At 37.6% G+C, this 12370-nt stretch overlaps 1 protein-coding gene across 3 annotated transcripts in view; it reads right to left on the bottom strand.

Annotated features, from left to right (window-relative positions):
* Positions 1 to 715: 715 nt before the first annotated feature.
* The window catches only part of LOC144689525 (son of sevenless homolog 1), a 275662-nt gene continuing 264007 nt past the window's right edge, over positions 716 to 12370 (bottom strand). For 2 of the 3 annotated variants that reach the window (XM_078556669.1, XM_078556671.1), the window contains exons 21-23: positions 11832 to 11876; positions 10971 to 11092; positions 716 to 5813 (exon numbers count right to left, since the gene is read on the bottom strand). In XM_078556669.1, coding sequence (XP_078412795.1) covers positions 5319 to 5813; positions 10971 to 11092; positions 11832 to 11876 — 662 coding nt within the window. In that variant the 3' untranslated portion in view covers positions 716 to 5318. The remainder of the gene's footprint in view (positions 5814 to 10970; positions 11093 to 11831; positions 11877 to 12370) is intronic. The other variant, XM_078556670.1, reaches the window with a different exon arrangement.

Here is a 12370-nt window from a genome sequence, read left to right on the forward strand (position 1 = left end):
TGCAGGGCAGCGTGTGTCCTGTGTGGGGTGGGGCGATAGTCAGGGAGTAGGGGGAGTCCCCTGGGGGTTTGGGGGTGAGCCCCACTGAGGGGTCAGGATGGGTCAGTGCAATAGTTACCCAGAAGCAGTTTTAACTCTTCTAACTTTTTCTGGGTAACTATTGATGTAAGGCAGCTGGAACTATTTGAAGTTTGCGATTTAAATCGCATTTTGGATGTTTCCCAGTGCAGGGCAATTGCCTATGGGGAGTTTGCACTTCCTGGGCAATTGCCATGCAAACCTTACCAGGGAACCTCTGGGACTGGGTGGAACGGGGGTGGGGGAGTCCCTAGTGCATTTTTGGGGTAACCCCCAGTTAAATTGCCTTGTATCTGTTCTGATTAAACACCGAAGTAAAACAAAACCGCATCAATAATAGGATAAAGGTATCTGAACTATAAGAAGTTGAACCAGTAAACTATAATGTTAAAATGAATCATGGAGTTTAATACAGTGCTGGAAAGGGACATGCTCAATATATAATTGGATGCATGTTTTTTCTCTTTTTTTGGAAAACAAAAAATTCTTGATAATTCTTGAACTGGTCTAAAAGATGACTCAAACGACTACTCTTCAAAGGTATATGCTTTCTGCTCTTCTAAAATTTACCATATAAAAGAGAAATATTGATTAAAGATCTGTAAAAACAGATACTTAAAAATGAAAACACTAAGAACAGGTTTCAAACATATTTAATATGCAGATTTCATTTTTTAAAATATAAATTAAAAGGAAAAACAGAACGTCTGATACCTGGAAATTTAACATAACGATTTAAAAATAAAACCCAATTACATTAAAATTAGGCAAATGCTAAAACTCCCATTGCGAAGCTTCTAGGATTTACATACCAGTTGAAAAAAAAACTTAGGGTTTCCTTAAAAATAATTGTTCCAGGAAAGAAACAAAATATCCTGGTGCAATATATTAAAAATGTCAGTCTAATACACTTTGGACGAAAGTAAGGCAAAAACAATTTTATTTAATTATTGTATACATTTTTCTGGTTCCTATTTTGTAAGTCAAATGCTGCTTTGCCGTTACTTACTTGCTCCCATTCTTTCTGAATATTACTTCTCAGTGTAATCAGTACAAGGAAAAGACAGCAATTATTATACTTAATTGCAAAATGAATACTGTTACTCCTAACATAGAATACAAAGTTCTACAGACATGGTTAAATTATACAGGTCATATTAGATGTGCCAAGAAAGATTACCATTTGTTCTTAAATCTGGTCAACTTCACCTAATGTCTACATATAATCATAGCTGCAAATAACCATGCCATTAAAACAAATGCATTATATATATATATATATATTTTTTTATATATGTATATATATATATATACATACATATACACACACACACACACACACATACACACACACAAAATTTAACCATTGATATGTACATTTATGTTTATAGCTGAAAGGTTTGTTTTCTGGTGCATATAACCAGAAATACAATTTTCCCACCTCCCCGGTTCAAAACGAAAAGGATTAAGAAAAAAAATCTGTTCAAAAAGTCAGAAAAGAAAATTGACACATAATAAAAAGGCACATTTGGCAGCTACTGAAACTGGCTTGCGTCTGCCACAAACAGTACAGGGTGCATCATTACACATTCAACCACAGGTTAAGTGATTTCATTTATAACCTAGGAAGTTCCAAGCCAAATCATTCAGAGTGAATCAAAGTTTCCTTTGCATTAAAGACCACCAGTTTCGGTGCTGTGACTTGCTGAAACTACTTCTTCCATAGAGGAAGGCTCATTCAGTTTTCTATTCCTCAAGCGGGATATGGAGAAATGATGAGTAAATGAAGATGAGGTACAAATCATCCATAATCTGGTTGAATGGTGGCAAAGGGTTGAGAGGCTGAATGGCCCAATCCTGTTCCTATTTCTTTACAAATTATATTATGAAAGTCAATGCACTTTCAAGGAGACACGCATTTGGACTTTAAAAAAGAAATTACACTTTGTCTTCTTATTCCTGTAATATGTGGTCAATGCCAAGGAATATAACATTTGAAAGAAAATAAAAGTCAGCAGTACAGAAAAACATCTATCTACACAGGTCTGTTAAAACTATATCAAATCTGAACTTTGAAGTTATAGACATTTACCATGCTGACATGTACTAAAAGTAATTTTCCTAGATTTAATTTGAAGACTACATTAGACATACAGAGATACTGCCTCATTTGTCAGCTGCAGTATGATGACAACTATGGATTCCAGCCCATAGATAGCCAAGTTTGCATAATTAGGGAATATATTTTTCAAGTGCTTTCTCTCATTTACTGAACCACACCTAATTGACATTAACAGTACAAACAGAAATGCATATTAGTAACGGTGGCCGGAATCTTCCAGTCCCCCAGCGACGAGTTCCCCCACGGCGGGGCTGGCAAGCCATTGAAATCTCTGTTCACGTCGGCGGGGTGTGAGGGGCTGGAAAATTCCAGCCGGTGTTTCCCAACTGGTATGTAACCCTGAAAATGAAATTGACTGATCTACAATCTTTTATAGCCCACATATTTTTCATTGATGTCTCCCTTTGAACACTTAAAATTATGTCCCAAGTTTAGCCTTCTGTGCACCCACTGCCTTTCACAGTGACATCAATATTCAACTCAAACATCATGCTTATAATTCACATGTGGTTTAAGTGTGTTGCCAGGTTTAAAAGATCCAATAAACATTTGATAGGATCAAGAGAAAAATAACAATTGGCAACGAGACAACAAATTTTGACCCAATGACAATATACAAAGGTTTCTCAATGATACTGGCATTTATGAAGCTAAAAATACTCCTTAAATTATGTCCGAAACTAATGGCTTAATGGGCTTAATATGATACTTTTGTGATACAGCATTTTTTAATATCATGCTAACAAAGATTAAGCAGTTTTAAGACTTGTTTAATTCACTGATTATAATTGTGTAAATATCAAATTTGTCACAAAAGCCATTTTGTATTTTACTCCCAACCCTCCCAGCTCCCTCCTGCATTTTTCAAATTTATAAGATCAAAGAAAACACCAGGAGCTGAACTCTTCTTGCTTATAAAAAATGTATTTAATGCCAATTAAGCTTTTTTCAGGACTAAATATTGTAAAAATACCCATTTGAATTTATATTTGGCAGCCCTATCAATAGATTAACTGAAACAGTATAGCCACTGATATGTCAAAGTGCTTAAAATTGTCTGAAATGATAGCATTTTAATATTGTTTTGCTGTCCCATAGATGAAGTACTTTGAGTAAAGCATGATAACATGACGTTATTTAGATACAGTAGATTTAATAGTGCTTAGTGAATGTATTTATTCTACTGGCAATAAAGTGATTTATTTTAAAATTAACATGCATGGGTGTATTTGTTCAAATCACAAATATAAGCTACTGGAATGAAGGCTCGTGGATAATCCAAATCATAACATCAGTACTTTTTGAACCAATACGCTTTTTATTTTGCTCAGATCTGTAGTTATAAACACCAGAGTTCAGGATTATGCCCTTATTTTCAATGTGCCAGAGGCTTGCTATCAATTCATGTACTACAGCTACCATCTCTCATATTAGATTAAATAGGTTCTACTTTAAAAGCCTTGCACCCGTTTCTTGGCCCATGATCTTGGACGGTTTTAATATTTTAGGGAAAACAAAAGCATGAATAAGTGATACTTTATGAAACCATGTGAATTGAAGGCTTTAAAGTAATTTCAGGAATTTAGGGTAAGAACAGGATCCATGTAAAGAGCAATGCCTGAAAAACTTACTTACTTGTAAAGCTTATTTTTGATGCTATTGAATGGGGCTTGGAGCAATCATTCATTATTAACAAAAAAATTACTGGTTTGCACTGTGTGGTTTAACCAGTACATGGTCATCTGTACATTCCAATGCTCTAACTTAAGATTTTTCTCATTGTCACATGGCTTTTGGAACTTTATGTACCAAGCATAAACTTCATAATATTCTCCTGTAATACCGTGCTAGTGTTATATACTCTACAGTCTATGTCAATCTGCCTCAGAGTCAATAACCACCCCATTCAAGACCTCTTTGTGAATTCAACATTACCTCTTTTTTTTTTAAAAACAGGTTACTAAAAATTATTCAACAGTCCCATTTACATTAAGCATCACAAGTTAGTTTAACACCACTTGGTCCCTACAAATTTCAGTCCAATTTGTTCATTTTGCTTAATACATGACTCGAATTAGCAAATAATATGTATGGGGAATTAACATGCATTATTCAGCTTTGACTCAAATTTTCTTTACGTCAATATCTATGACAATTTAATCTGGCATAAGGTACGGGAACATGGGTCACTCGAATAAGTAGTTTAGTTTTGTCATGTACAGTGGAAAAAAAAGCTGCCAAACTGATTATTTTGTAACAAACCCAGATTTCCACTTCCAGATTAAGCCATTCCATTGTATATTGTTCTTAAAAGAGCAGTTTTCGAATACATTCTGCAAGGAACTTCAAGCAGTGCAATGATGTTATGACATGGGTTATCGCTAAAATGCACATTTAAGAGAATGATATAATGACAAAAACTCATTGAAGATGTAAATGCAGACATCACTAGTTTCCACATTTTGTTGCATCTGGGTTAAATTCACTTTTTTAAAACAGTAATAAAATCAAACGAATGTGTTCTCCTTTGTCTAATGAAGATGGGTGCTACATTCCCATTGAAGGATCTCTCTCGTAGGACTGGTTCTTGAATCAGTCTCCACAAAGAATATTTTGGTGTAGCAGGTACCCATATTTCAACAAACAAAAAGTTTTACAGTTACTGCGCAGAGCAAATATTTGCTCATGCATCTAGGTACCGAAAATGCATTTCCAGAAGTCCCCTTTTTGATACACTTAAAAGTATTTAAACAAGGCATGATCGCATCAATCCTGTTTTTAGGTTGGAGGTGGAAACCACTTTTTCTTCTAATGGACCTCTTCCCGGTTGGTTGATATCAAGTATCCACCCTTTATTGTCAATGTGAGTTTACCATTGGTACAGCAAACTGACAACTGCATTTTCAGTTACTGACAAAGTCAATATGGTTCAATTTTTAGGTGCAACTGTTCAGTTTGTTTCCCATTGCCTGAATGCACTCTGGTCCATGTCTGAGTAAAGAAAACTTACCAAGCCAGGCATTAACAGTATTTTTACAGCCTAAAACATTTGCATTCCCCCATGCTGCAACCTCGGAGTGTCCAGGAGCTTGTAGTGTTTAAGGAAAATAATTCAGAGCTAAGAGGAGTGGGCATTTTCTAGCATTGGTAGTCCATCTCGATGGAATGATGGATGTGTATGCTCCCTTTTGTAGGTTTTTGGTGGAAGCTTTGGAATTATTTGAGATGTAGAGCTCTGTCTTGGTGGAACAGGTGGTCCAGCAGTGGTGCCAATATCAACATCTTGTGGCAAAGGAGGTGATGGCAAATGCCTGCGAGTTCCAAGTGGAGAAGGTGTTTGAGGAGGAGGTGGAGTAAAAGGTGTAGGGGAATTGGGGAAAAAAGTGTTGGGATGCTCAGTTTTTCTACCCAGGGGTGGAGGCTGCAGGGGCAGAGGTGAGCCTGGAAATACATCTGGTGTTCGTACAGGCTCTCGGGGTGGCAAGCTGGGAGGACTGTCAGGGGGTTCTGATATGGATGACCTCTCTGACAATGGATACCGAGGTGAGTAAACCTTAGCTGTGGGTTGACGGGGCGGAATAGCAGGCGGACTGTCCAAATGCTTTGACTTGATCTGAAACAGACAAAAGCAAGTCTGTTAAAACAATTCACCAACCATACAGCCATGAGAATCATAACTTTCGAAGTATTAATTCTTCAGCTTTCTTCCTTTCCTCTTTATTTAGCACAACTACTGAAATATATGTAGGCTGACCACGACATTCTAATATTCAACAGGTTGAGCCTATTTTAGCCTCAAAGAAATTAATATGTGTCTCCGTGGCCTCAAACATACTTTGAAACAAAATGCACTTTTGAATACCTCAAGAAAAGGAACACATGAATGCAGAAAAGCCAAGATGTTATTGAGTCCATTCAGCTCTGTCAGGTGGATCCTACTTTAGGATGCGACCTGATCATAAAAGCTGTTGCCCGGGTTAAAACCACATGGGCTTGTTCATCAAGAAGGGGAACATGTATCGTTTGACAGTCTCAGGGTGATGAGAAATTGCTGTGCCATTTTTTGCTTTCCAGTTTAATTTGAAGCTATATCTCACACACACACAAACTAATTGGGTGGCACGGTACAGTGAATTGTTAATTTCTCCATATGTCAAACACTCTGTTTAACTGACAAAAGATGTGTTTTGCAGGTTGGGCCTTGTATGCATGATTTTTGTTTGCTTCAAACAGAACAGCTTATGCGTCAGCTAAAAAAGACATGGAAGTTAAAACAAGTCTGGATATTGGTTGATAAAATCCAAAGCTTGTGACCCCAAACCAGGATCTTCAATACTTGGGGCAAATTTAATGTCAACTCTGTTCAACTGGTAGCATTCTCGCCTCTGAGTTTATAGGTTCAAGCCCAACCTTAGGATTTCAGCACATAATCTAGGCCAACAATTCAGTGCAGTACCAAGAGGGTGCTGCTTTATCAGAGGCGCTTTATTTTGGATGAGACGTCAAACTGAGGCCCAATTTGCCCATGTATAAGATGCCTGGTATTACTTCAAGCAGAACAAAGAATTCTCCCAGTATCCTGACCAACATTCCTCCCTCGACCAATAGCACCAATAAAAACGGTTATTTGTGCATTTGCTTATTGTGGGATCTTGCTGTTTGAAACGTAATTGCCACATTTGCCTCCAAATAGCAGTGGCTAATTTTCAAAATTAATCCATTGGCAGTGCAGCACTTTTGAACATCCTAAGTACATGAAGACACTGTATACAAATGCAAGTTCTTAACTGTGGCACTCTTGTTTAAAAAATGTTATCTTTTCATGCATTTTCTTTTTCCCTTGCACTTCCATTTTTAAGATTGCTTTAAAAATGTAAATTGCATTTTACTTTTATGTTACTCAGGATATGGGGAACACTGGTAAGGCTGCATTTATTATCCATCCCTAGTTGTTCTGAGGTTGTGGGCTTTCTTCAACTGCTGTAGTCCTTATGATAATAATGCTTCCACAATGGTGTTTATGAATTCAAGGTGTTTCACTAACAATGAAGTAAGAACAACATACGTCCAACTCAGGTTGGTATGCATCTAGGAAGGGAATTTAGAGGTCACAAGGGAGAAGTGCTGTTCATGAAACCTTGGCAGAATATTCTGTGGATTGTACATATCGTGTTACTGCTGCAAGTGGTGAGTATTCAGCCGAAGAATAGCTCTGGCTTGGATGATGATGTGTCTCTTCGATGTTGGTACAACTTTACCTATCCAGATGAACGGCAAGTATTCTACCATATTCCTTACTCGAACTATGCAAGTAGTACAGTGACTATTTATGTCAGGTGAGCTGACCTGCATTATGCTCTTGTAGTACATTAGTAGTGAGAAAGGATCTGGCCTCAGAGGATCATGAAGTAGAATTATTATGGATAAAAATTAGAAATAGCAAGAGTCAGAAAATGCTAGTGGGTGTAGTTTTTTGGCCTGTACAGTAGTTACACCATTAGACAGAGTTTTAAACAATACATTACTGGAGCTTATAACAAAGGAAACATAATAATTGTGGGGGACTTTAATCTTCATATGGGCTGGGACAATCAAATTGGCAAGAGTAGTCAAGATGATGAGCTTGAAGAATGTTTTTGTGACAGCTTCCTGGAACAAGACGCCCTGGAACCGACTAGGGATAAAGCTATCTTAGATCTTGTATTGTGTTATTAAAGCAGAGTTAATTAGTAATGTCATAGTAAAAGATCCGCTGAGAAATAACTACCACAATGCCATTGAATTCCATGTTGTTTGAAAGTGACAAACTCCAATCACAAACAAGAATCTTAAACTTAAACAAATCCAATGACACATGTGTGAGGAGAGAAATGGCTGTGGTTAATCGGGTAAATAAACTTAAAGGTATGGAGGAACAGTGGGAAACATTTAAAGAAACAATTTAAAATGTTCAACAAAAATACATGCCATTGAAAAACAAAACCTCAGTGAGAAAGACCCATCCCGTGGCTCACTTAGGAAGTTAAGGGTAGTATTAAATTAAAAAGAGGCTTACAATGTTGCAGAAAGCAGCAGCAAGTCTGAGGACTGGGAGCGTTATAGAAAACAGCAAAGGGCCGCCAAAGAGTTGATAAAAAGAGAAAAAAATAGAATGAGAGTAAACTAGCCAGAAATATAAAAACAGATTGTAAGACCTTTTATAAGTATATAAAAAGGTAGAGAGTAGCTAAAGTAAACCTTGGTCCTTAGAAGCAGAGACAGGAAAAATTATCATGGAGAATGAGGAAATAGCAGAGGCATCGAACAAATATTGTGTGTCTGTCTTCACAGTAGAAAACACAAGTTTCATACCCGAAACAGACCTAGGGGCTAAAAAGAGGAAATTAAAGATATTAATATCAGCAGAGAAAAAGTATTGGAGAAAATTAAGGGACTAAAATCAAACAAATCCCCAGCACCTGATGGTCCATACCCTAAGGTTCTAAAAGAGGTAGCTACAGAGATAGTGGATGTGCTAGCTATGATTTTCCAAAATTCCTTAGATTTAGGAATGGTCCCGACAGCTTGGAAGTTGGCAAATGTTACACTGCTTTTTAAGAATGAATGGAGAGTAAACAATGAACTACAGGCCAGTTAGCCTAACATCAGCTGTTGGGAAAATGCTGGAATCTATCATTACGGAAGTCTTAACAAAGCACTTAGAAAAGCACAGTATGATTAGAACAAGTCAACATGGTTTTACTGAAGGGAAATCCTGTTTGACAAATTTGTTAGTTTTTTTGAGGATGTAAGTAGTAGGGTAGATGAATGGGAACCAGTAGATGTAGTATAGCTGGATTTCCAAAAGGCATTCAATAAGGTGCTACACACAAGGTTAGTAGGCAAGATAGGGCTTATGGAATTACAGGTAATATATTAGCATGGTAGAGGATTGGTTAATGGGTAGAAAGCAAAGAGTGGGCATAAACGTGGCTTTTTCAAATTGGCAGGCAGTAAATAGTGGAGTGCTGCAAGGGTCAGTGCTGGGGCCTCAGCTATTTACAATCTATATTAATGACTTAGATGAAGAGACAGAGAGTAATGTATCTAAGCTTGCTGATGATACCAAGCTAGGTGGAGTAAGCTGTGGGTAGGACACAAGAGGCTGCAAACAGGTTTGGACATGTTAAGTGGGCAACAAGATGGCAGATGGAGTATAATGTAGGGAAGTGTGAAGCTATTCACTTTCGCTGTAAGAGTAGAAAAGTAGAATATTTTTTAAAAGGTGTGAAACTTGTAAATGTTGATGTTCAAAGTGACTTAGATGTGCTCATACAAGCAATGCAGAAAGTTAGCATGCAGATTCAGCAAGCAATTGGGAAGGCAAATTGCATGTTGGCCTTTATTGCAAGGGGATTGGAGTACAAGAATAAAGAAGTCTTGCTACAATTGTACAGGGTTTTGGTGAGGCCACATCTAGAATACCGTGTGCAGTTTTGGTGTCCACATTTAAGAAAGGATATACTTGCATTGGAGGCAGTACAGCAAAGGTTCACTAAATTGGTCACTGGGATGAGGGAGTTGTCCGATGATGAAAGGCTGAGTAAATTGGGCTTATATTCTCTGAAGTTTAGAAGAATGAGAGGCAATCTCATTAAAACCTACAAAATTCTGAAAAGGCTTCTTAGGGTAGAAGCCGAGAGATTGTTTCCACGGGTCAGAAATCTAAAACACAGGGCAGTCTCAGAACAAGGGGTTGGTCATTTAGGACAGAGATGTGGAGAATTACTTCACTCAAAGAGTTGTGAATCTTTTTGAATTCTCTATCCCAGAGGGTTGTGAATGCTCCATCGTTGAAAACATTTAAGGCTGGGATATACAGACTTTTGGTCTATTTGGGAATTAACAGATATAGGGAGTGGACAGGCAAATGCAGTTGAAGCCCAAGATCTGCCATGCTCATACTGAATGTGGAACAGGCTGGATGGGCTACATGGTCTACACCTGCTCCTATTTCTTGTGTTCTTGAGTCATGGTGTTGATAAGGCTGGTCCAGTTAAGCTATATGTTGATCATGACCTACATGATATTGATGATGATGTCAAATAAGTCAGGGAAAACAGCTGAGGTTTATCCTACGAGGTGGTCATTAGCAGCCACTTGTAGTGTAAATGTTATCTCCATTTGTCAGCCCAAGCTCGGGTGTTGTCAAAGTCTTTCTGCAGGTTGTTTCATTATTGGATGAATTGTGAATGGAGAGCAACACTGGAATCGTCAACCCTAATCCTGATCTTACATTGGAGGGAAGGTCATTAATGAAGCAGCTGAAGATGGTCAGGCTGGGGCCACCTCTCTGAGGACCACTGAAAGCAATAACTTGGGGCTGTGGCGATTGGCCTCCAAGCAGCACAACCATCCTTGTGTTAGGCTTGACTGCAAGCACTGGAGGGTTTTCCCTTTGACCACTCCCCGTCCCCCACAATTAATCTAAGTTTTGCTTGGGCTCCTTGGTGCCATACTCAGTCAAATAATGCCTCAATGTTATGGCATTCAGCTCATGTCCATATCTGGATCAAGGTCTGATGCCAGGGAGCCAATCTGGCAGGAATCAAATCGAACACCAGGAAGGTTACTGATAAGGAGATGTTGCTTTAGAGTACAACTGATGGCTCTTTCCATCATTTCACTGATGATTTGAATAAAAAGGCCTGCTTTTTGCAGATAGGGCATATTGGAAAATCTTTCACATTGTGAGATAGATGATATTTTAGGTATGCTTCAGTTGGCTTACCTTGGATGGGGAAGATTCGGCTGGGGCAGATTCAGGTCGTCTACGTGGTGGAACAGGAGGGGGGATGTGAGCTTCATCGACACTTTTATTGCAGCTCATTATTGAAGAGATTGATGCTGGCCCTGTGACAAAGAACAATGCAGTTTTGCTAACAATAGTACACAAAGCATTATTCATATCCCACTAAAAGCTCTAAGGTGCAAATTAACTCTATTAGCAACTTCCAAAGCTGTCTTGAACATTTACTATCAAGTGATTAAGCGCTGTGTTCACATTCTAATACATGCACTGAATTAAGGCAACCTGCATTTCAAATTTCACTACAAAACTAGAAAGGGAAAAGCAGAAATAAACATGCAAATTCAAGGTTAACTTACAGTAATGACTGAAATTTAAGAAGTATTAAAAGCATTAGTAGAAGCATTATCCACGTTCTAGGATAAGGCTATTTAAGAATCTACTCTAAAATGTTCTCATGGAAATATTACGTGTTACAATCTAAAACCCAAAGGCCAATGTATAAATTACAATTTACAATAAGGAACTTTTCTGTTTAAAATTAAATGGGAAATGAACAACCCAACTTTTAAAAAAAGAGTCCACCAAATTGAAATGGTCTTGATTAACTTTTTATTATAATGCTTTTAAGTTTATACTGTTTGAATACCAAAACTGTTGAGAAAATCCAGATGCATATGGAGTTATAGGCATGAAGGAAAGCGAACATTTTCAATGTTCCAGCATGCATGCTGTCATCTATGTTAAAACAAAGCTGCTTTTAAGCATAAAAGACAGTGCATGGGTCAGCTTTAAAAAGCCGTGCTGCGTATTAAATATGCAACATTAAAGCCCAATACTAACTTGCACCATGGGCCAGTGAAACTGGGGCAAATATGGTATCACTGCCTGTGGAAGAAAATAGAGAAAAACTAAGGATGGCACAGCCAAGTAGATTTATCCATTTTTACCATTTGCAAATGTAAGCTTCTTGATGTCATTGGCTGTTTAAATTTAGTGCTAATTTGCTACTCGCTATATACCAGCAATTCAGAGACATTTGATGTTTAATCTGAGCATAGTTTAGCACTAAAAAATGTAGGTAGCCAAAAAATACTGTCTAGAATATCTTTAGGTGATGGGGAGAAATCAAATCAATGATGCAAGCAGACAAATACAAATAAAAGGATCTAGAATTACTGAAGTGTTTAAATGGATTTTTACAATTGATGGACATGTTACTTACCTTTCCTTTTGATTGGGCTACCACACACTAAACCCCATTAAAGAAAAATTAATTTACAAAATAAATTCTCCAGTTAGTGAACCTGATAAATATTGTTAACATTCTGTGATAACAACAGCGTAAAAGGTCTACAATTGTGCAACAAACAGGTTCTTTA

Source organism: Cetorhinus maximus, chromosome 14 (genome assembly GCF_964194155.1).
Source record: "Cetorhinus maximus chromosome 14, sCetMax3.hap1.1, whole genome shotgun sequence".
NCBI lineage: Eukaryota > Metazoa > Chordata > Chondrichthyes > Lamniformes > Cetorhinidae > Cetorhinus > Cetorhinus maximus.